Source organism: Sapajus apella, unplaced genomic scaffold (genome assembly GCF_009761245.1).
Source record: "Sapajus apella isolate SASKATOON/1434 unplaced genomic scaffold, GSC_monkey_1.0 scaffold1, whole genome shotgun sequence".
Taxonomy (NCBI): domain Eukaryota; kingdom Metazoa; phylum Chordata; class Mammalia; order Primates; family Cebidae; genus Sapajus; species Sapajus apella.
In genome coordinates, this window is record NW_022436941.1 from 55984964 (window position 1) to 56011315 (window position 26352).

Genomic DNA, 26352 nt, shown 5'->3' on the forward strand with positions numbered 1-26352 from the left:
GTTCTTTTGGTGTAAAATAATGCCACTTAAAGGAGAATATTTTCTCCTAAAATGTTTTTTTCCTAAAACACTTTGCCTGTATATTCAGTTCATGAAGTTCTAAACATTTGCGTTCAGCAAGTATTTGTTGGGTTCTGCAAGAAGACAGAGAGGGGTTATATAAGAAATACAAAAAAGAATTCCCACATTTCTAGAGCTATAACATGTATTCCAAATGATGAAATGTGTACATGTTAAGTTGTTCCTTAATACCACAAAGCAGCAAAGTGCCAGAAGGATACCACATTCCTGCAAATGTTTTTCCTGCCTCTCCAGATGTTGCATTTCCTAGACCATATCTACCTATTAAATTGACTCTTCGTCCTGGATTCTTTGTTCTTTTCCTTATATTGCCTCTAAACTTTTAGTAGCAACTACACCCTTACCCGCTAATCGCCACCTATATCCAGGAACACTAAGATTTATATCTCCAGGCCACACTCTCCTTTGCCTACTTCTTACGTCTTCTTGAATAATATATCCGTAAAGCTTACTTACAATCTTTTCTTTCAATCTAGACCCTCTTCCAGTATTGCTGTTTCAGTGAATGGCACCGACATTCATCTACTGACACATGAAATCTAGAAAAAGAATAGTCTTCTTCGACCTTTCTCTATCTAATCAACCATACCTACCAGCCCATCACTCTGATCCAGGCCTCATATCACACTTTGCCTGGACAAGTACGATGACCCTTCACTACTCTATTTTCATCTACAATTATCCTTTGGATGTATTCTCCATACAGCACACAAACTATCTTTAAAATTGAAATTCAGTCTAAATATGTTAATGTATCCATAAAGCCATTTATTTTCTTAAATACATGGCCTTTGAAGGCTGCCCAGTTTGGTCCCTGTTTCTTCATCTTTGCTGTATCTGTTCCAGCTACTCTAGTCTTACCACAGGCCATTTTTCTTGCCCTGCTTCTCTTTCCACAGACCTACAAATGAAATACTCATCTCTTTCTTTCCTTAGTTCTTACTTGGTTTTCAGCTTCTAGCCTATGCTTCACTTCTTCAGGAAACCTCTTATTAATAGGTTACGGGAGCACAGAAGACTTTTCCTTCATGACATTTACATTTCCTTATGTGATTTTTGATTATTACATTTCTTTACAATTTCATTTCTTTATGTGATTATTTGATTGGAATCAGTCCTCTCATTTACTGAAGTTCCACAAGATTAGAAAGAGCACCTGTTTTGTCCACTGTTGTAACTCTAGTACTTAGCACTGTGAAACACAATAGAAGCTCTGAATACAAACTGAATAACTATATCAACAGGTGAACAAATGAATGGATGGAAATAGTATGTAACAGAGTAATGGAAAAATTTGTGAAGGGAATAAAAATAAACAATAGAGGAGAGTTGATATGAAATGTTGGGCAGTCTAGGAAGGCAAACGAGATTAGGAAAAGAGGAGATGAAGAAAGGCATTTGGCATTTCCAGCTGCAGAGTCACTTGAGCAAAATTCTAGGAATACAAATGATCTTTAGGTGGTAGATTGGTAAATTAACAAAGGAAGCATGTTGGCTCATTATTGTAAACAGTGGAGGAAACATTGAGGACATAAGATTAGTCCAAATTTATGGACTTTGGAATACAGGCTATGGGAACTAACAGAAGCTTTTAGATTGGGTTTGCATGGTGTATAGCATGGAGGATGTATAAGAGAGGGAGATCAGTTAGGACACTGTCCCAGTAATATCATTTATTGGATGCATCATTAAACAGCCATTCAAGGAGTAAAAAATCTTATGATTTTGCAATTATTAAGTGATTATGAAGGAAAAGCTGCCTTCTCAGAATAAAATACTTCAATTTATCTTTTTTAAAACAACAGCACAAAAAGTATTTTGACTAATGAGTAACTACTTGCTGTTGTTCTGGGAAACTATTTGGAAAAACTTGATGTTAATGGCTATAATTCGAAGTGCCTTTAATTTAGGTTAGTGTGATAAAGCCCCTCACATATTTTCTTAATTTTAAAAATCTTACTTTGTTTATATAAACTGTTATATGAGTAATGGGATAGTAGAAACTTCAGTGTATTTACTTAGCTCCTTTATAGCACATTCATCTTCTGTGATTTGACATGGATTCAACATGATCAAAAATAAAAATTAAAACAAAATTAACTGTTGCTGTTTTGCATCAATTTTGCCGTGCCTTTCTTTCTTTTTTTTTTTTTTTTTAATTATTGGTTTGCTTTGGTGACCTTTTCTGTGTTTGGGCAAGCATCCCTTAAGCTTTCATCCTGTGATTAAGAAGCAGGCATTATGTGCCCTGTTTGACATGGTCATTACTTAATGCTCACTTAATAGAATTCTACAAGACCAAATTATCACAGTGGGTGAAGGAACAGATGGCCAGCTGGCCAGAATCCATGCCTGCTTTGATCTATGCCTCCTCAAATCTGCCACAAGGAAGCCACATGTGAGACCTGAGAAGGCAATCTAAACAGTAACTCATCTGTCCAGCTGTGCTTCCAACGTTCTCAGCTGTGAAGCCTAGGTAGGTGCCATTCCATATTCGTGCAGCAGGAATATCTCCTGCAGGAATGTCTCTGCTTCATGATTAAGATGGCAGTCATGGAGGACAGATTCCAAAAGTAAAAATAGAAATCCTTTCTTCCACCTTCTGCCACTGCCTACAAGATCAAAATCACTGTGCTATATTTTAAGAGAAAGAACTGTAGCTTTGTGGAAATAGTGTACTCATTTTTAACACACTTTGTTTATAATTATAAGATTATCTACAATCTGAAATGTTTCAGATTGCTACAACATTCAACAAAGAAAATTAGGCTTGGCCACAGGCTTAAGATTGAGTTGTTGAAACTTGCTAGTGTAAATGAAAAAGGGCTACAGATATTTAATCTCTAAATTTCCTGGTTTTTGTTATAGATTATGATTTACAGTTTGGGTTATATGCCAACATTCCTAAAATTAGTAATAATTTTAAGTCAATCATCACACATTTATGAAGCAATGTCAAAGGATTTAGCTCTTCATTAGGGATTATGAAGGCACAAAATTATAAGGAGTGGGGGTTGTGCAAAACTAATTTAAAATTATGTGAGGGGAACAGAGGAGATCCATGGAATAATTAGAAGATGAAGCAATGATAAGTGAGATGCTAATCATGCAGTATAGGCAGCAAGTTGAGTAGGAACCTGATAAAGGTGAAGTGCTGTCAGAGAAAGATTGATGAAGAACATGCAATTTTTGTAGTTGCTTAGAGACACTATGGGAAATAGTAAGATTGCTTTATGCTCCTGAAACTTGGGCTCAGGTACTTGTTATATATGTATACATTTTTATCTGCTTTGCCTTTAACTTATGCCCTGCTTCATTGATCTGTAGAAAATGAAACAAACTATGGTAGCTAATGGCAAACTTGAGTGATATCTTAGCACCTTGCACTGCAAGCTGATATGTATTCTTAAACTTTAATTGTATTGTACGATGAATGACTTGTGAATTCTGATAGATACACTTCAGTAACAAACTATAGAAATGGTCCCTGAAAGTATAGTCTTAAAAAAAGTGACTTGCAGGATTTAGTTTGGAAATAGCTCCCTGATCTAAAAAGACAGACTTGTTTTTTTTGTTTCTTTTTTTGTTTTTTAATCACATTTGGGCTCTGGAGTACATGTGCATGTCCTGTATCCTGCAGGATTGTTGCATAGGTACATACATGCCGTGGTGATTTGCTGTCTACATTCCCACTCCCCACCAACCCCCCAGTCACCTACATCAGGCATTTCTCCCAGTGTTATCCCTCCCTATCCTCCCTGCCCTCCACAGCTGTCCCCCTTTCCCTACCCCCCCAACCTAGCCCTGTGAGTGTTGTTCCCTTTCCAGTGCCCAGGTCTTCTCATTGTTCATCACTGGCCTATGAATGAAAACATGTGGTGTTTGGTTTTCTGTTCTTGTGTCAGTTTGCTGAGAATGATGGTTTCTAGGTTCATTCATGTCTCTACAAAGGACATGAACTCATCATTTTTTATGGCTGCATAATATTCCATGCTGTAAATGTGCCACATTTTTTTGTCCAGTCTATCATTGATGGGCATTTGGGTTGGTTCCAGGTCTTTGCTATCATAAACAGCACCACAATGAACATACGTTTGCATGTGTCTTTATGACAGAACAATTTATAATCCTTTGGGTAAATACCCAGTAATGGGATTGCTTGGTCAAATAGAATTTCTATTTCTAGATCCTTGAGGAATAGCCACACTATTCCATAATGGTTGAACTAATTTACACTCCCACCAACAGTGCAAAACTATTCCTTTTTTCCACATCCTCTCCAGCATCTGTTGTCTCCAGATATTTTAATGATTGCCATTCTAACTGGCGTGAGATGGTATCTCAATGTGGTTTTGATATGCATTTTCTCCAATGATGATGAGCATTTTTTCATGTTTTTTGGCCTCATATTTGTCTTCCTTTGAAAAGTGTCTGTTCATATCATTTGCCCACTTTAGGATGGGTTTGTTTTTTTTCTTGTAAATCTGCTTTAGTTCTTTGTAGATTCTGGATATTAGCCCTTCGTCTGATGAGTAGATTGCAAAAATTTTTTCCCATTCTGTTGGTTGCCAGTTCACTCTAATGATTGTTTCTTTTGCGTGCAGAAGCTCTTAACTTTAATTAGGTAATATTTGTCTATTTTGGCTTTTGTTGCCATTGCTTTTGGTGTTTTAGTCATGAAATCCTTGCCTGTGCCTATGTCATGAATAGTTTTGCCTAGGTTTTCTTCTGGAGTTTTTATGGTGTTAGTTCTTATTTTTAAATCTTTAATCCATCTGGAGTTAATTTTTGTATAAGGTATAAGGAAGGGGTCCAGTTTCAGCTTCCTGCATATGGCTAGTTTTCCTAACACCACTTATTAAATAGGGAATCCTTTCCCCGTTGCTTATTTTTGGATGATTTGTCAAAGATCAGATGGTTGTAGATGTGTGGTGTTGCTCCAGAGACCTCTGTTCTGTTCCTTTGGTCTATATCTCTGTTTTGGTACCAGTACCAGGCTGTTTTGATTACTGCTGCCCTGTAGTATAGTTTGAAGTCAGGTAGTGTAATGCCTCCAGCTTTGTTCTTTTTGCTTAGGATTGTCTTGGCTATGTTGGCTCTCTTTTGATTCCATATGAAGTTTAAAGTGGCCTTTTTCCAGTTCTGTGAAAAAGGTCAGTGGTAGCTTGATGGGAATAGCATTGAATCTATAAATTACTCTGGGCAGTATGGCCATTTTCACAATATTGATTCTTTCTAACCATGAGCATGGAATGTTTTTCCATCTGTTTGTGTCCTCTCTTATTTCCTTGAGTGGTGGTTTGTAGTTCTTGAAAAGATCTTTTACCTCCTTTGTTAGTTGTATTCCTAGGTATTTTATTCTCTTTTTAGCAATTGTAAATGGGAGTTTGCTCATGATTTGTCTCTCTTTAAGTCTGTCATTGGTGTAGAGGAATGATAGTGATTTCTGCACATTGATTTTATATCCAGAGACTTTACCAAAGTTGCTTATCAGCTTAAGGAGGTTTTGGGCTGAGACTATGGGGTCTTCTAAATATATGATCATGTCATCTGCAAATAGGGATAATTTGACTTCTTCTTTTCCTGATTGAATTCCCTTTATTTCTTTTTCTTGCCTAATTGCTCTGGCTAGAACTTCCAATACTATATTGAATACGAGTGGTGAGAGAGGGCATCCTAGTCTAGTGCTAGTTTTTAAAGGGAATGCTTCTAATTTTTGCCCATTCAGTATGATACTGGCTGTGGGTTTGTCATAAATAGCTTTTATTGTTTTGAAATAAGTTCCATGGATACCTAGTTTATTGAGAGTTTTTAGCATAAAGGGCTGTAGAATTTTGTCGAAGGCCTTCTCTGCATCTACTGAGATAATCATGTGGTTTTTTCTTTGATTCTGTTTATGTGGTGAATTATGTTTATAGATTTGCATATGTTGAACCAGCCTTTTATCCCCAGAATGAAGCCTACTTGAGCATGGTGGATAAGCTTTTTGATGTACTGTTGGATTCGGTTTAACAGTATTTTATTGAAGAATTTTGCATCAATGTTCATCATGGATATTGGACTGTAGTTTTCTTTTTTAGTTGTGTCTCTGGCAGATTTTGCTATTGGGATGATTTTGGTCTCATAGAAAGAGTTAGGGAGGATTCCCTCTTTTTGTATTGTTTGGAATAGTTTTGGAATGATTAGAACCAGCTCCTCGTTGTATGTCTGGTAGATTCCAGCTCTGAATCCATCTAGACCTGGACTTTTTTTTGGTTGGTAGGCTATTAATTGCTGCCTCAACTTCAGACCTTGTTATTTGTCTATTCAGGGTTCCAACTTCTTGGCTTAGTCTTAGGAGTATGCAAGTGTCCAGCAATTTATCCATTTCTTCTAGATTTACTGGTTTATGTGCATAGAGTAGTTTGTTGTAATCTCTGATGGTAGCTTGTGTTTCCGAGGAATTGGTGGTGATCTCCCCTTTATCATTTTTTATTACATCTATTTGATTCTTCTCTCTTTTCTATTAGTCTAGCTAGCGGTCTATTTTGTTTATCTTCTCAAAAAACCAGCTGCTGGATTTATTGATTTTTTTGAAGTGTTTTTTGTGTCTCTATCTCCTTTGGTTCTGCTCTGATCTTAGTTATTTCTTGAAAAGACAGACTTTTTAAGGAAGTTTCTTAGATTAAGGAAAATTATTTGATGTGTGTTTTATAAATTATGTTGGATTACATGTTTGCTTTCTAAAGTTTTGCAAGAAATGTTGCATGGAAATCATTGTTATTCTAGAGGTCATCAGGAAAAATAAAAATATGTTGATTATCAACATGGCCCACAGTTTTGCCATCCATGATTCTCTTAGATTATAGGTGTTTATATTTATTCCATTGGGCAACAAATTCAAAGGGCACCTGGGCCTTATGTTACTAAATTCAAAAATGATAACAACATAATTTCATGTAGTATTCACTAATTCACAAAAGGTGTCTGTATACTAGCTTTATTATTATTAAGCATATTATATCAGCTTTAGTTTTCTTAGTCTTTGAAAGAAAACTGAGGGGAAACACTGTTTTTGTCTTATGTTCACTTAATAATTTTATGTAAGCAATAGCATCACACATTGAGCAAGTGTTATTGGCCAACTAGAAGATATCCAAAAGTAGACAGCATGTTTTGAAGATTAAAAAATGCATATGCAGAATCACTACAGAGTATTGATATAGAGTTTTGTTTGAGTAATAAAACATTCCGAGCTGAGAATTATTCTGGGAAAGCTCACATGATTGACATTTGCAAACTAGTTTTTAAACACTAGTGTTGCTTCTCCTCCTGCTCCTTTTTCTTCTTCTTTGTACTCTTCCTCCTTTGTGAATGTAAATGTGCAAAATTCAGATGTTTGAGGGTAAAAAGCATCGTTGAGTATTCTGAATATGAAGAAAGAGGTGAACTATTCTATGATATAATCTCAAACTTCCACTGTAGTGGGGAATCAGCAAATTTAATACACTTTTCAGTAAACAAAAAAGCAAGTAGTGGTTTAGGGAGGTTGTTTTTGCAGCAGTGTGCAAGATGAGTGGACAGGGGAATGAATGGGAGACTGCCTCTTAACAAAGAATAGCTCCAGCAATAGTTATCACTTTGTAAAATGATAGATCTTTTTGGTATGATCTGTTACTAATTTTCTTTAAAGTCATACTAATATGACTTTAATAAGATAGTTATTCATTGGAGAAAAGGAGATATCAACTACTGTGCTACAATGACTGCATATGTTTGTGGAATTAATATATATAAAGACTTTCTCAGAAAGTTTCTGAGTGCCTGAAAAAATACTGCCATCAGCAAGCCCATCGCTAAACAATAGTTTAAGTGGATGAAGATCACCCCAGGAAATCTTTCGCCTTTTTTAATGCTTCTTCCTATCATGCAGTGTGAGGCTCTCCTTTTTGCCCCCTGAGTACCCAGTTCTGGATTCTACCTATGTATTTCCCCAAATTTAGACTGCTCTCCAGTTCTTCAACACCATCAAAGTCTACTCACCACTACTCTGTGATGAGAACCAAGTAAAATTAATTTAGCTAAGATTTTAATTATTGATAATATGAGTGCTTTGCCAGCCGATTCTAATACATAAAACTCTGGTTTACTTAATCAACTCCAATGCTATAACGAAACAACTACACAGGAACCATAAGGTGGGTTAAATAGTGCTCCCTACCCCCAATTCATGCATATCAGGAATCCTGAATACAACTTTATTTGTAAACAGAGTATTAGTTTGCTAGGGTTTCCATTATAAAATATGGCTGGGTGGCTCAAACAGAAATTTCTTTTTTCACAGTTCTGGAGGCTCTGGAGATTTGGTTTCTTCTGAGGCCTTTCTCCATGGCTTGCAAATAGCTGCCTTCCTGGTGTGTCTTCACTTGGCTTTTTCTCTGTGTGGCAGAATCAGTGGTGTCTCTTTTGTGTGTTCAAATGCCCTATTCCTATAAGGACACCAGTCAGATTGGATTAAGGCCCATCCGTATGACCTCATTTAACCTTAATTCTCTCTTCAAAAAAGTCCTATCTCCAAATATAATCACATTCCATTGTTTTAGAGATTAGGGCTTCAACATAAAAATTTTGGGGTGGGGACACAGCTTAGCCCATCATAGGGCCTTTGTGGATAAAAATTGTTCAGGATCTAGAGAGGAAGTCGTATTGGATTTATGGTGGGTTCTTATAAGAAGAGGAGAGAAACAATTAGAAGAAGGCCTGTGAAGATAGGCAGGGATTCATACTATGCTGCTATAAGCCAAAATGCCAAGAGCCACCAGAAACTAGAAGAGGCAAGAAAGGAATTTTTTCTAGAGCCTTCAGAGGGAGTGTGGCTCTGTTGATACCTTGATTTCAGACTTCTAGCCTCTAGAACTCTGAAAGAGTAAAATTCTGTTGTTTTAAGCTACCAAGTTTGTGGTACATTTTTACATAAGCCTAGGACTGTAAACAAGGAAAAGGACCTCTACAGCATCTCACTGATCATCTCTGTGCCTTCTTACAGACAGATGTGTATAAAGATAGTCCAGTATTAATTCTAGAGGAGAAAGTTTATCAACAGGATTTGAGGAGGAAAAAAATCTATTTATCTTCAGATTTCAATTTTTATAATCTATCCAAATGCTTTTTTGTTTAATGAAAAGTGTACTAAATTTGCTGATTCCCCACTACAGTGGAAGTTTGAGATTATATCATAGAATAGTTCACCTCTTTCTTCATATTCAGAATACTCAACGATGCTTTTTACCCTCAAACAGCTGAATTTTGCACATTTACATTCACAAAGGAGGAAGAGTACAAAGAAGAAGAAAAAGGAGCAGGAGGAGAAGCAACACCTAGTGTTTAAAAACTACTTTGCAAATGTCAATCATGTGAGCTTTCCCAGAATAATTTCTTTCTTTTCAGCTAGTTTTAAAATAGAGTTACAGTGGCTCTAAATGGCAACTGCCAAAATGTTAAAAAAAAAATTAAATGTAAAGGCAAGACCATAAGATAACTTCGATGTGTTTTTAAGATCAGAATTCAGGGTGAAATTTGGGGTCAGAACTATTCCTATTTTTTTCTACTAGTAAACAACTAGTAAAAACTATGCTATTACAATGCCTTCCTGGCATTTCCTTACTACATAAAATGTACATTTATTTTGATATGTAACTGGCAATGTTTTGGGGCCGTATTTTTTTTAAATTGACCAAAGCTTAATACATATTATCACAGGAGAATGTTACTCTATTTACTTTCTAATAATCTGCTTATGTACTATAAGTTATTCATGATTTGGGGCATAGTCTCTAAATGGATGAGAAGCTAATAATATTACACATATGGAACAAACTTCAACTCTACTGTTGGAATTGTGAGGAGATAGATGCAGAAAAGTAGCAAACCATATAGATCTGCCTTTGTGAGCAATTAATCTTGTTGACATACTCATATGAGCTTGCATAAAAAATGCCTGCAAAGCATGCTGTTGAATTCAGTTGTTCATTAATATTGATCATATGTTGTCCCCATTGTGTTAGGAGCTACCTAAAGATTATCTGCAAAAGTATTACAGCATCATTGATTTTAAAACTCCCTAAGGCCTCTTGTATCTTGAAAGTCCATTTATGCTTTCATTGTTAAGGGTGATATTACTCTTATCTAATCAGATAATTTGGAATTTTATGAATACTAATCAGGACTCAAACTTATATTTACTACTCTGTATACTTCTGTATGTTCTAATGCATAGAAAGACAAACTTCTTCACAAGACTTTTGAAGTGAAAAGATGTTGAGATTGCCCTTGTCTTCTTTTTGTTTTACCAGCTCTGAGTTGTTGAGTAATACTAATTTGTTCTCAAAGTTTATATGCTATTGTGTCAAAGCTTTGTGAAAGTGGTATATATATATAGGTGTGCCTGTATGTGTGTGTGTGTGTGCTCATATGTTAGGGAAAAGATATGAGATGCCTCAAACATACTAAAGTTTTGGCTGCTAAAATTAAGAATAGGCCATATTATTTTTTCCTATTGCTAAAATTAAGAATATGGCCTATTCTTAATTTTTGATGCCACTAGGAAACCTAGAATTAAATTTCAAGGAACCATTATGTGAACAAAGAAATGTATTAATACCAAGCATAGTATATTCACAGTAAAGTATAGCCATTGAAATTGTCTTTAAAAATGAGGTACTTAAGCTAGATAACTAAGTATAGTTTTCTGATGTGAGATTTGTCTTTCAGCTTCTGACAATTTAATACCATACAAAGTGTTTATCCCAAATTACTAGCAGAAAACCCAGCACACAAGAGATACCTAATGAATAAATGTTATTTAACTTCAAATTAGGCAGGGGGAATCACCTTCTTGAAATTGAGGGTGGGGTGGGGGGTGGAAGAGTCCATTTCTTTCTTATCCTCCCAGTACAAGCAACACTCTATGCTATAGGTGATTATTACTACTTATAGTGTTATAAGACCTTAAATTAGTATTTTTTTCAGTATCAAAATAGAGAAGATTATGGAATAGGAGTAACCCCAAAGAGAAAAGTTTTCCAGGATCTCTAATTCTCATATGAATAGCCTGCTTATTATGACTTGGGGCAATAAAACTGGAAACTGTTGCTATTGAACATCAAACATAACTTTTGGCTAGGAAGCAAATTATGTAAGTTGAGACCTTGGAATATATTTATTATGTTATCTTTACATCCTAACTCATATTCTGATCATTTTATCTTGCTCAGGCATAAAGTGAGCAATTTACTTATAAGTAAATTGTTTAATGGAAATTGTTTAATTAGGGTGACTAAAACACTGTTAATGAGATTATACAAGTTACATTTTTCTTGATTATGTATTTGCCAAAGAATTAAGATACATGTAATCATTAGGCAAAAGTAAACATTCTAATGGTTGTTACTTACAATTCAGTGTAATACATTTAAACCACATTAGAAGCTTAAACCATATTAGAGACAAAAACATTGGAATCTAATTATAAATTTAAAGGATTCGAAGCTTGGAAAGTATAGAAAGGTTACAGAAAATATCTAAATTGTTGAGTAAAAATCCAAAAGATAGTGATATCATAAACCTACAATAAGAATACAGTGTAGGCAGCAAATATAATTTTTATCACTTATTATTACCATATACTTTTTATTCAAATTGTATCAAACACCTACTGTGTGCCAACATAAGTCTTCCCACACAGAATTTATAGTTTGGTAGGGAAAAACAATAAAAAACCATTCATTTCAACACCTTGTCATGAGTACTTGAAAAAAGTATGTACAAGGTACATAACATCAGTCTCATATTATAATTACTGAGTCTATCTCTATTCATAATATCTAATACACCATGTCCTTTTTCCTGAAAATACTCTGAAATGTTTCCATCTGCTAAGGCTTTGGAGTCCTGTATTATTTATAAGAATGTGCTTATTGAATTCATGCTGATTCTGTTTACATCTGTGAAGATTAACATATGAATATACAGATTTTCAACATGGTAGGAAATGTGGCTTAATGGAAAGGGTATAGACTTTGTAGTTCGGCAGAGTGTGTTAAAATCTATGCTTTTTCAGATAGATATCTTACTTACCCTCTCGGAGCCCATTTTATTGCTTCTAAAACAAGGATACATTCTTACAAAGCGTTATAAAAATAATATGTATACTCATATTGCCTTGCATGCATGCAAGGGACTCTAGAAAGGTTTAAACTTTCACCCTTTTGCTTTACTCCATCCTCATCCTTTAAATGAAAATCACAGAATTTCTTGGAGTAGGAAAAATAACAGCAGCCACAACCTCTGAAACATGTAATCTTTCTCTAAAATCCAGATGTCAGCTAAGATCATCATGTCTTTTGGTGTGTAAATAAAATGAGCTCCAATGTACCAATTCACATCATCTGGAAATCCCAGAGGTTGCCTCAAGATTGCTGGACAGGCTTCACCTGTGCCCACAGGAAGTGTCCAGAATGCTAGGGACTTAAGAAACCACTGTTCATTCTATCTTCACTTCTTAAACCCACTGGATTCTTTAATCTCTTGGGTGTCACATGCAGCAATACTTTTCCCCGTCTGCCAGGATAAGCCCCATCAATAGACAGCCCTTTCCCCAGAATTCCCCAAGTACCACTCACAGGCTTGTGTGTTTAGCAGATGCTATTGGAGAGCTAGATGCTCCAGCAGAAGCAATTCACATAACATCTGTGCAAACAACTGAAACCTGAATTTTGGACATCACAATTTCTTACTCGCTACTTTTCATCACATGTTACAGCCTCCCAGCACATTGTTTGACTTCTGTTTCTCCCTAAAGACTTTACTTCTGGCCTTGCTTTAGGAATTTCTGCTCTCAGTCTTCTGCATCCATTCCCCAGTTCTTCCCTTTATTTTGCAGATTCAGTTAAGTCATCTTGCTCTTCTCACCTAGCGAAGTTTCACTTTTACAAAGACACAGTTGGATTGAGTAAATAGCGTCATGGATTCCAGGTTCCTATTTTTACCACATTTTTGTCAGACTTCCATTGACCTCCTTCCTTAGAATCACTGGGTTTTCTTGTTGTTGTTTTGAGATGAAGTTTTGCTCTTGTAGCCTAGGCCAGAGTGCAATGGCAAGATCTTGGCTCACTGCAACCTCGCCTTCCCAGATTCAAGTAATTCTCCTCCTCCCAGGTAGTTGGGATAACATCCATGCGCCACCACATCCAGCTAATTTTGTATTTTTAGTAGAGATGGAGCTTTGCAATGTTGGTCAGGCTTTCTTGAACTCCTGACCTCACATGACCCACCCACCTCTGCCTCCCAAAATGCAGGGATTACAGGCATGAGCCACTGCGCCTGGCCTGAAATCACTGTTTTAACTGCTCTCAACTCAAAGAGGCCTTAATATATTTTTTTAAATTTATTTATTTATTGTACTTTATATTCTGGGGTACATGTGCAGATCATGCAAGATTGTTGCATAGGTACATTCATGGCAAGGTGGTTTGTTGCCACCATCCCCCAATCACCTATACCTGACATTTCTCTCCACGTTTTCCCCCCCCACCCTCCCTCCCACTGTCCCTCCTGTAGTACCCCCCACAACGGACCCCAGTGGTGATGCTCCCCTCTTTGTGTCCAAGTGTTCTCATTGTTTATCATCTACCTATGAGTGAGAACATGTGGTGTTTGATTTTCTGTTCTTGTGTCAGTTTGCTGAGAATGATGGTTTCTAGGTTCATCCATGTTTCTACATAGGACACAAACTCATTGATTTTTTATTGCTGCATAGTATTCCATTGTGTATACGTGCCACATTTTCTTTGCCCAGTCTATCACTGATGGACATTTGGTTTCGTTCCAGGTCTTTGCTATTGTAAACAGTGCCATGATGAACATGTGTGTGCATGTATCTTTATAATAGAATAATTTATAGTCTTTTGGGTATATACCCAGTAATGGGATTGCTGAGTCAGATGGCATTTCTGGTTCTAGATTCTTGAGGAACCGTCACACTGTCTTCCATAATGGTTGAACTAATTTACACTCCCACAAATAGTGTAAATATTATCTCACTTCTCCACATCCTCTCCAGCATCTGTTGTCTCCAGATTTTTTAATGATCACCATTCTAACTAGCATGAGATGGTATCTCAGTGTGGTTTTGATTTGCATTTCTCTAATGAACAATGATGATGAGCATTTTTTCATATGTTTGTTGGCTGCATATTTATCTTCTTTTGAAAAGTGTCTGTTTATATCCTTTACCCACTTTTGAATGGGTTTGTTTGTTTGTTTTTCTTGTAAATCTGTTTCTGTTCTTTGTAGATTCTGGATATTAGCCCTTTGTCTGATGGGTAAGTTGCAAAAATTTTTTCCCATTCTGTTGGTTGCAGGATTATTCTAATTATTGTTTCTTTTGCTGCCCAGAAGCTCTGGAGTTTAATTAGATCGCATTTGTCTATTTTGGCTTTTGTTACCATTGCTTTTGGTATTTTATTCATGAAGTCCTTTGCCTATGCCTATGTCCTGAATGGTTTTGCCTAGGTTTTCTTCTAGGGTTTTTATGGTGTTAGGTTTTATGTTTAAGTCCTTAATCCATCTGGAGTTAATTTTAGTGTAAGGTGTCAGGAAGGGGTCCAGTTTTTGCTTTCTGCACATGGCTAGCCAGTTTTCCCAACACCATTTATTAAACAGGGAATCCTTTCCTCATTGCTTGTTTTTGTCAGGTTTGTCAAAGATCAGATGGTTGTAGATGTGTTGTGTTGCTCCAGAGAACTCTGTTCTGTTCTGTTGGTCTATGTCTCTGTTTTGGTAGCACTATCATGCTGTTTTTGATTACTGTTGCCTTGCAGTATAGCTTGAAGTCCGACAGTGTGATGCCACCAGCTTTGTTCTTTTTGCTTAGGATTCTCTTGGCTATGTGGGCTCTCTTTTGATTCCATATGAAGTTTAAAATGGTTTTTTTCCAGTTCTGTGAAAAAGGTTAATGTTAGCTTGATGGGAATAATATTGAATCTAAAAATTACGTTGGAATGTATGGCCATTTTTGCAATATTGATTCTTCCTAACCATGAGCATGGAATGTTTTTCCATCTGTTTGTGTCCTCTCTTATTGCCTTGAGCAGTGGTTTGTAGTTCCCCTTGAAGAGGTCCTTTACCTCTTTTGTTAGTTGTATTTCTAGGTATTTTAATTTCCTTGTAGCAATTGTGAATGGGAATTTGCTCATGATTTGGCTCTCTGTTTGTCTGTTATTGGTGTATAGCAATGCTTGTGATTTCTGCACATTGATTTTGGATCCTGAGACTTTGCTGAAGTTACTTATCCACTTAAAGAGAGTTTGGGCTGAGACAATGGGGTCTTCTAAATATACAATCATGTCATCTGCAAATAAAGGCAATTTTACTTCCTCCTTTCCTAATTTAATGCCCTTTATTTCTTTTTCTTGCCTAATTTCTTTGGCTAAAACTTCCAAAACTATGTTGAATAACAGTGGAGAGAGGGCATCCTTTTCTAGTGCCAGATTTCAAAGGGAATGCTTCCAGTTTGTGCCCATTCAGTATGATATTGGTAGTGCGTTCGTCATAAATCGCTTTTATTATTTTGTGATAAGTTCCATGGATACCTAATTTATTGAGAGTTTTTAGCATAAAGGGCGGTTGAATTTTGTCGAAGGCCTTCTCTGCATCTTTTGAGATAATTATGTGGTTTTCATCTTTGGTTCTGTTTATGTGGTGGATTATGTTTATAGACTTGTGTATGTTGAACCAGCCTTGCATCCCCGGGATGAAGCCTACTTGATCATGGTGAGTAAGCTTTTTGATGTGCTGTTGCAATCGGTTTGCCAGTATTTTATCGAAGATTTTTGCATCTATGTCCATCATGGAGATTGTTTTCTTTTTTTGTTGATTTTCTGCCAGGTTTTGGTATCAGGATGATGTTGGTCTCGTAAAATGAATTTGGGAGGATTCCCTCCTTTTGTATTGTTTGGAATAGTTTCATAATGGTTGGTACCAGCTCCTCTTTGTATGTCTGGTAGAATTTGGCTGTGAACCTGTCTGGATGTGGGCTTTTTTGGTTGGGAGGCTGTTAATTACTGCCTCAATTTCAGCCCTTGTTATTGGTCTATTCAGGGTTTTAACCTCTTCCTGGTTTAGTTTTGGTAAGGTGCAAGTGTCCATTTCTGTTCCTTCCTCGTCCAATCCTGTTAGTATAAAGAAGCACAGGAAAGACTTATTTTCTCTCTGATGTAAATTACTTCACTCTCTTCAGGATTTTCTTACCAGTTTTGGTTTAAATAACTATTTTTCTTCCTAGGGACAAGTTCTTAAACCTAATTTTTCTCGTATTAAGTGATTTCTAGGGAATATTTCTGAATTCTTATTTAGTTATTTTTTCTTATCTGGAAAATTGAAAAGTTGGATTACGTGATCTCCAAGGAATCTTATTTGCTTAAAATTATATAATTTCTAACTATAATTATTTTTTTTCTTTAGCAGTTATATGCTTGGCTATCCATTATCAGTTAATTTTATAATCTGTCACTTTTACTCTCATTTGAAGTGAATCGATGAGCCAATACTCTTAACATCACTATCATCTCACTCTCCTGCCCCCAGTTAGTTGATGCTCTGCGGAGTATAGGTTTTAGAATCCCAGATTCCTACTCTGGGCCCTCAATCTGTCCACTGGTTGATATTGATTGAGAAATACTATATAACTTCTCTGAGCTTCAGTTAAAAAAACAGTGTAAAAGACAATGACAATGAAAAACACCTATGTTATACTGAGTAATAAATGAGATGATTTGTGTGAAAACAGTTTATAAATTGTAAGGTAGTATCAAATGTTCATTAACTTGTGAGGAGGCAAGAAGTGGAAAATGAGAAAGAGGAGGAGAGATAGGTTCTGTAGCATGATTTCCATTTTGTAGCAGTGAAAGAAAATGGTTCAGATTGTTCTATAACTCATAATTGGTCATTCACCTTCTTCCCTGTCTCATACATTGGCAATGTACCACCCCAAAGACGGGTGCTAGATAACTTAATTGGTATGTACTTCACAGCACAAAACTTCCTACTTAAAGAAATATATTGTTTTTATTTGATGTGGCACTATCTGGTAAAAAAAAAAAATCACTGATCCCCTGAATCTTTTTTATTTTTGAAAATCCGCCCTATCGGGAAGTCAAGGTCCAGGACTATACAATTGCCTCATTGTTTCCTGTTCCATGTGTATATTTATTAGACTCTACAACCTTGAATTTCATAACATTTTAAACTGAAAGAAATGGAGGGTCAAACACAGCTCTCAGAAGAAGAAATAGAGTCGTAAACTATTGCCCCAGTGCAGGACAAGTTGCCCACCTTCTACGTGCTTCCCACCCGTGGTTGAGGTCTATTGCAGTGCTTGAAGTGATGACAGCAATTTTTTTTCCTTTCCCTAAGTGTTTAATTTTATTTTAGTTTTAATTTTTAGTTTTTTGAGACAGGGCCTAATTCTGTCTCCCAGGCTGGAGTGCAGTGGTCTGATCTTAGCTCACTCTAGCCTTGCCCTCCCAGCCTCAAGAAATTCTCTGACCTGAGCCTCCCAAATAGCTGGGACTACAGGTGCAGCACCACCACACCTGGCTAATTTTTTTGTATTTTTCATAGAAACGGGGTTTCGCCATGTTGACCAGGCTTGTTTCAAAGTTTTGGGCTCAGGGACTCTGCCCGCCTCAGCATCGCAAAGTGCTAAGATTACAGGTGTGCACCACCTCATCCCGCCCTTGTTTTTTTAATGGCTTTGAGCCATGCAGGAGGAGTCATTCTCTATAGCACTCTCTATTCAATACCCTTCCCCCCACCCAGTTGCCTCAAGTTATTATTATTAATTTGTCCAATTCTTCTGCCTTCTTGTTTCAGCTGACCACACTCACTCCTTTTCTGAACTAATCCTCCTTCGAGGCTCTCAAAAATCACCTCTTCATACATAGTCAGACACTTAGTTTAATTACCCTTGCTTTCCTTTCCTAATATGTTCATCTTAACTTCCTCTTCAGTGGATTTTCCTTTCCTTATAAATACGTTCTACTCTCTCCAGTTAAAATAAGTACAGACTTAATTAGAGAAAACTATAGTTTTTTGTATTGGTCTCTTTTCATCTCCCAGGGAGAGCGTTTCCTTCCTTCAACTCCTCCCTTCTTCACAATCTCAAGTCTCGATTTTGTCCTGAGTCAATTAACATCCTGCAGGAAGCAGACTGTAAGACAGAATTAAAAATGTAAAAGATTTTTTAAGGGAATGTCTGTGATGGACTGAGGGGAAAGAGAGCAAGAGTAGATAGGATGAGCCTGCAGACTGTGACACAGCCTGTCACTTTGAAGGGAGGAAGAGGAGAGAACATTGCATAGAAAAAGCCTCAAATTGCTCTGGCTTTAAGAAAAATCTCAGCCTCACCAACAGGGCACCTCTGAGTACAGAATGCTCATTAGAGAAGTCCCGGGTTAGGCAGGACTGGCCCAGTTAGCTCTACGCCGCTTTGGTGCTTAGCTGTTGGCTGGGGAGCCTGGCCTTGAAATAAATGCTGCCACAGCAGACCCTGTTGTACAGTAGCTGGATGCTGTCAGCTAACCACACTGCTGGCAGCTGGTTTTCTCCAAGAGGATTCTGAGGAGCACCACAATTTCGTTAGCTGCCACAAGTACTAAATAACCTGCTGTTACTTTCTCAAAGTTTAAAAATGACCATCAGCCCCTCTTCTGTATGCATGCAACTTTTGACGAACTGCTCCTTTTAGATTGGCAGAAAATGTGCTTCTCCAGAGGTATGCTTCACCATAAACTCATAGTCTATAAAAGCTTTGCAACCAGATATCCAATTCATTTGGTTTATGTGGTTACAGCCATATGCTACTTGCACCAGTGGGGGACAAAAAATTTCTTGAGTTGTGACTACAACTTCAGAAACTGCTATTCAGTATTATTTTTAAAACACACAGAAGGTATTCTACAATTCAGAAATTTTAATAATATCCACTTTACTGCTAATAATTTTTGAGTGCTTTACAAGTGACAAACACTTTTCTGGGTATTTTATACATATGAAATCTTTTCATCTGTATTATAACCTCTTAAGGCAAATTTTCTAGTATTGATATTTAACAGAAAAGGAAACAGGCACAGAGAAGGTGAGTAAATCTCTCATGATGGCATGGATGTGAAGTGGTGAAAACAAGATTCAAACCCAGGCCACTAGTCTCCAGAGCTCATACAACCAGTACGTTTCCTATACCACTAATATCCAGAATATTTTTTCCTGTAAAATGATTAATTGAAAAGTGTTGACCTAATGTATACTTTTAAGCACATGCATCAAGCAGCAATATTTTTTTCTGTCTTTCAGGTCCCTGCATTCCTAATCCATGCCATAATGGAGGAACCTGCGAAATAAGTGAAGCATACCGAGGGGACACATTCATAGGCTACGTTTGTAAATGCCCCCGAGGATTCAATGGGATTCACTGCCAGCACAGTAAGTTATTCATAGTCATTGTGCTTTTATTATTATTGATTGCAAAGTATATAAGCCATCATCATTCCTGTTTGTAGTAGAGTCATCGAATCTTAGAACAGAAACCCTGGCGTTTAGCTAATGCTGCTTCTCTCCCATGGAATACACCATGTCCACAGCTGAGGACTCCTAGACTGTGTTTTGATCTTCCCAGTGGGATGGGAGGCTTGTACTCTTCTGGTCAATCTTTTTTATTATTGCCCCACTATCCTCGCCAAAACTTGCACTTTCCATTAAACTGATACCGGTTTCTTTTATATTTGTCCTAAAGCCATATCCTTTAAGTTTCCCAGAAATTATTCTGGTGATTAGGTTCAGAGATGATACCCAGAAAAAAAGAGACAAAGAAAAACTTCCCACCCTGCCCTTAAGCCAGTTTTCTCCTTCTTACATGTTGGCATATTTAGTGTGAAAATCTTTGAAAGTTCAACAAGTATGCTACCTGCACTTTTTATAATCCTCATTCTTATTTATCTTGGAAGGTTAAACAAAACGGATCCCACTAGTGATAATTTCTTCTTAGAAGGAGGGATGAACATAAATACTAAATGAATGGTGTGGTGCCTTAGCGCTATAGGTGTTTAGCAAGCAGGGAGGCCACAGCGAACTCTGAGCTGTCAGGGAGATTCTCACAGAGGTTGCCACATTAGAGCTAACTCTTGAAGGAGGGATAGGATGTTGATATGAGATAGGAGAATGACACACAGTAGGAAGAGTGGGGAAAGAATAGGCAAAGCCATGATTACTGTATTGATGGAAAAGACAATGGTGTTAAGAATGATAAGGCAGGCTGGGTGCGGTGGCTCACGCCTGTAATCCCAGCACTTTAGGAGGCCGAGGCAGGTGGATCATGAGGTCAGGAGATCGAGACCATCCTGGCCAACATGGTGAAATCCTGTCTCTACTACATACAAAAATTAGCTGGGCATGGTGGTGCACACCTGTAGTCCCAGCCACGTGGGAGGCTGGGGCAGTGGAATCACTTGAACCTGTGAGGCAGAGATTACAGTGAGCTGAGATCATGCCACTGCATGCCAGCCTGGGCAACAGAGCGAGACTCCATCTCAAAAGAAAAAAAAGAAAGAAAAAAGAATGATAAGGCAAAGCTGGATTTGTCAGCTAGAGCCAGATGTCCAAGCAGTGGCAACAAACAGTGATTTTAGGAGTATCTTGTACTTTTCTGGAGATATGCCATGGCCAAAAGTTTATAATTTCTATGGGAACCTATTGTAGTGAGTGGGCATGTGTGCTCTGTACAACTGGCATCTAAGCTGCTTGAAATTGTCTCTAAGAGCTGGGATCACCAACAAGTAAATGAGAGGCTATTGATTTTTTCAGGATGGGTCCAGAGGTGCCAAGACTATGTCTCCCTGATGGGAGACATCACTGCTCAGCCTTCACCCATGGACACTTCAGAACAGCCCTGGAAAGATAGAGATAGCAGCCCAGAATCTCAGCAGCCTTGATGTTTACTTAATCCCATGAAGACAATATTACTTACCCTTACTTCCCTTGCAATCTGTTATCAGACACAGTGCCCAGAGGGAAACAGACTGGCCACCCCACTGGAGCCCCTTAATTCTAAGCTGCTTACATACAGCACACACACTTACAGAGGATGCCTCTGGAAAAAGAACAGGATTTTCATGATGGGCTGCTGTCCAGTGTTCAGAAGCAAGTCTTATACCCAAAGTTATGTTATCCTAACTTCCTTTTTTTGTATGGGCTCCAGGAGGCAGTAGGTGAGAGTATGTTAAGGCTTTATGTTTAAAGTATAAGTATAAAGTATACTTCCAGGATTACTAAAGTATAAGTATAAAGTTACTTACAGAATACATCCTTAAAGGATTAGGAAGGACAGTATGTGGAAGACATGTATAGACCCACCCCTGATGTCACTTAAATAGTTCATATTTATTAACCCTTCCACCGTGACTTACTGTTGAAGTCAGAGTAAAGTTGAGGCCTGCCCTTAACCAGAAGTTGGGAAACTTTAAATGTTAGTTCTAACAAAAAATATCTATGCTGTGGTACAAAATTGTTTTCACATCTCTAGACCTTGTTTCTTTATATTGTGAAGGTCAGGTTAGTTGTAGTTATCTTTAATGGCCTGGAAGTCCTACTGAAGACATCAAGTTATCATTTTTCATTTGTTTTTTGATATGTAAGTGAGGCTGCATCTGACTCCTATACATAGTTGGCCATGAATTCTTTCAAGAGGACCACCAGGTTTGGCAAAATAGAATAAATTATTTTTGTGCCCATACTCTGTGGTGGAAAATCCAAGTCTTTTTTCTCATAGCCTCATACTGTATTCAAACTAGTTTATACATTCATATAATTTTGTTGAATTTCACAACTGATTTCAAAGCACAAAGAAATATTTTGCCTTACTACATCTGACCACCCCCCAACAAGATTTTAAAACAATGCTAGGAATTGCAGTGGGAGGCCCAAACCTGAGAGATTCAATTCAGAACTTGGATTTTATTGTCTAAACCACCTGGTCCCTGTTTTCTGCATTGCATCATTATAAGAAGCAACAGAAAACAACAAAAAAAGGACTGGATTTTGAAGCAGAAACCTAGATTTGAGACCTGACCTTTACAGTTATTGAATAAGTGACTTTGGGCCATTCACTTGATCTTTCTTTGATTGAAGACATAGAAATTGGAGAATTGAAATTGAAATGATGATCTTTGGATTATATAAGCCGTGAGTATTATGAGTAAATGGGTAGCTTACTCACTGTACAAAGGTCAGGAAGCCTTCCTCTTTATAGATGAAACAGAAAAGGATATATTGAGAAATCAGCTGTAGAAGTGCTGGGAGCCCTGGAAGCTTCTTCAGCTAGGAAAAACGGAAAAACAGCTCTTTAAATTCTTGTAAGGATTGCTAGGTATCTGGATTTGTTTTTCATGTTGGTAGTAGTTTTATGACCTAGATATTTGAACGTTGTTACTCAAATTGTGTTCACATATCAGGATCTCCAGGAAGCTTATTAGAAATGCAGATTAACAGGCATCACCTGAAATCAATTGAATCAGAATCTGTATTTCAAAATAATTCCCAGTTGACTCTCATACACACTGAAAGTTGAGAAATACTGCATAAGGCTTTGAATAGCCAAATGTGATAATTTTATAACTTAGCAACTTCTGCATTCATTTAAATAACAATAAATATAGGCAAAATATTTAAGGTTTGTGAAAATCAAAACTATACTGAAAATCAATAAAAATAAGGGTTGTACAAATGCAGTGTGAACATTTCCTTTGAAAAAAATTTAAACAATTTTTTAGACAGCTATGTTGGAGGCAATTTTAAGTTTTGTCCTATGTGACAGAATGTTAATTCAATGTCTTTTGGAACATAGCTAGACATTTAAAGAACATTAAATTTCATGGTACAAGAGTGACAAATATATAGTTAATAGGTCTATTTGAACAACTGTTTTATCACTATGTGACAAATTGGAAAAATTACTTCCAGCATTAGCATTATTAACGACATATGCTTTTTTAAATGTTTTGGAGGTTTTATGATTAATACGCTTAATTTTTAGAGCAGTTCTAGGTTTTTCAAAAAATCGAGCAGAAAGTACAGAGTCCCATATTTCCCTCCTCCTACATAATTTCCCTTATTAACATCTCTCATTGCTGTGGTACATTTGTTATAATTGATGGACCAGAACTGGTATCTTATTACTGAAGTCCATAGTTTAGGGCTCACTCTTTGTCTTGTATAGTTCTATGGGATTTGAAAAATGTATATCATGTATCACAGTATCATGTAGAACAGATTCACTAAACTAAAAATCCCCTGTACACCTCTTTATCCTTTCCTACTTCCCTCAACCTTTGCAACCACTGATCTTTTTACTGTCTCTAGTTTTTCCTTTGCTGGAATGTCATGTAATTGAAATCACATAGTATACAGCATTGTAAGACTGACTTTTTTTTTCGTGTATTATGTATTTAAGGTTCCTCTTAGGACTTGATAGTTCATGTACTTTTACCTCAGATTAATAATCTACTTTATGGGTGTTCCACAATTTGTTTACACATTCGGCATTTGAAGAATATCTTGATGGCCTCTAGGTTTTGGGAAATTATAAATAAAACTGCTATAAACATTCATGTGCAGATTTTTGTATAGACTTAAGTTTTCAACTCATTTGGGTAAATACGTAGTACAGTAGCGCAGTTTCTAGATCGTATGGTAAAAGTACATTCAGTTTTGTAAAAGAACCTTCAAATGGTCTTCCACGTGGCCATTTTGTATCCTCACCAGCAATGCATGAGAGTCCCTTTGTTCTACATCCTTACCAGCACTCATTGTGTTTTGGATTTCAGCTGTTATATATTGTTTTCATGGTAATGAAAGTAGCATGAGGTTATAACTTTATAAGAATAATGATTAGTATTGGATTTTGTATACAATTACATATGTATTTATATATATATATGTGTATATATATATATATATATACATATTTGTATACAGAGTTTCGTTCTGTTGCCAGGCTGGAGTGCAGTGGCACAATCTTGGCTCACTGCAATCTCTGCCTCCCATATTCAAGCAATTCTCCTGCCTCAGTCTCCCGAGAAGCTGGGATTACAGGCACGTGTCACCACACCCAGCTAATTTTTGTATTTTTAGTAGAGATGGGTTTCACCATGTTGGCCGGGATAGTCTCGATCTGCTGACCTTGTGATCTGCCTGCCTTAGCCTCACAAAGTGCTGGGATTACAGGAGTGAGCCACTGCACCCAGCCGTGTGTGTGTGTGTGTGTGTGTGTGTGTGTGTGTGTGTGTGTATTTAAATGCCATAGAAGAATGAAAAACACACACACCTGCATGCTCACACACCTCTGTGTGTGAAAATTCTAGGATGAATTGAGCACCAAAATCATCTACAGGTCAAACTTTTGAAAAGCATTTTTAAGCACACAGTTTTGTGCTGGCGGCTGCATTTGGGACTGGCTAGAAGTAATTATATTTTACCTGTTGCCTGGTAACAACTGTAATGCCACAGGGAAGGAGTATTTCTTCATTCCCAGAACTCCTTGTTCATTTTCCCACAGAAGGCATTCTGTATGGTCTTCTCGACTTGTGCACAGCTCCACGGCCTTTGATTCCTTTTAAGAACACATTTTCTTCATTTCTACTTTTCAAGAAAGGAGGGCTGATCTGGGAGCCTACTGAGCCCAGAAAGAAACAGGACAGTTTAAAAGAAGTAGCCCATGTTATCACAGTAGCTCAAGGTAGAATGCTCCCTAGTCCTTTTTTCACTGCTGAGAAAGTTGGCCAGAAAAAGCAATCAAAAACTTCTCTCTTTGTGTATTCTAACTACTTTAAGTCATATATTCTAACTACTTTAAGTCAGTTTGATCTCAATTTTACATTAGTGATTAATTGTCACACATTTAGCCAATATTTATTGGAGTGGAGTCACTTTGTGACCTCCATATTTCAGTTTTCTCAGAGTTCATCAATGGTATTTGCTGTTTCATGATCATTCTTAATTGAACTAATCACATATTCGGCAATTACTTGCTTTGTCTTCTATGTTACGCTTGTTAAACACGTAGATTACTGGCCCCACTTCAGCCCTATTGAATTAGTATTTTTGGTTGTTAAAGGCATTCATATGATCCTTCAGTACACCAAACTTGAGGATTACTGACTTAAAGAATGATCACTCCCTTCAATCTCCAAATTATACTGAAGGAACCATGCTATGAGGGGAGGAATTCTGGTTGGACCTGAGTTTCTGACACAGTTCTATCTTGGTGAGTTGATGATGCATCCATCAGCACTTGATGGATCTGTGCCTAAGGTTTCTCACACTGTGATTCAGCTCACTTCCACAAGCACTAAGAACTTCGCACTGTTAAGTGTGGAAATAGCACTTATAAAAAACTGCGACTAATAATCCTTTGCCCTGCTTCCCTAAACAGATATTTGTTAAGATCAGATGAGGCATTTCAGAACTTACTTTACAAGCTTTAGAAAGTAAGGTATGCCTAATGAACTAACACTTTAAAATAGAATGGAGATTTATACTGGTCTTTCCTTTTTCTGTTTCTTTAAAAACAATTACAGTTTTTAGGAAACATTTTGTGTAGTAAGGCAGGGGATGCTCAGGCTCACTATGTAGCTGCATGCTTTTCTAGAATTCCTCTTACCATTAATTCTTTGTTTAAGTTACTCTTAATAATTTTAAGTTGACAGCTTCTTTTAGCTTTTTGTTGTGTTGGGTTGCTATTAATGTCAGTGGGGATGGCACAAGGTTTGAGAGGCCAGAAAGAGACCCAGAACCAGGAAATGTGACACGGCGTTTATTGAGGTGGATTTTACATAGTGTGGGCAAGCAGCAGCAGGCTTGGCAGAGCTGCCACTGCCTAAGGAAAGCATGCAGTTTAAATAGCATTTTCACTTAACACCCTCCACCTGGCAATCTTTACCTAGCTTTAGACGTTATTGCTATCAATGCATCTACCATATACCTGAGCTCGGCATGTCCTTGAATGGCCCTCACTTTTTTTTTCCATTTATTTTATTGCATTTTAGGTTTTGGGGTACATGTGAAGAACATGCAAAATTGTTGCATAGGTACACACGTGGCAGTGTGATTTGCTGCCTTCCTCTCCATCACCTGCATCTGGCATCTCTCCCCTTGCTATCTCTCCCCAACTCCCCACCCCCTACC

The 26352-nt window shown here is 37.2% G+C and overlaps 1 protein-coding gene across 2 annotated transcripts in view; it reads left to right on the forward strand.

Annotated features, from left to right (window-relative positions):
- Window positions 1-26352, forward strand: part of EDIL3 (EGF like repeats and discoidin domains 3) — a 439880-nt gene that overhangs the window by 180446 nt on the left and 233082 nt on the right. For both annotated transcript variants that reach the window (XM_032276660.1, XM_032276661.1), the window contains one exon: window positions 19471-19599. In XM_032276660.1, the coding sequence (XP_032132551.1) occupies window positions 19471-19599 (129 nt within the window). The remainder of the gene's footprint in view (window positions 1-19470; window positions 19600-26352) is intronic.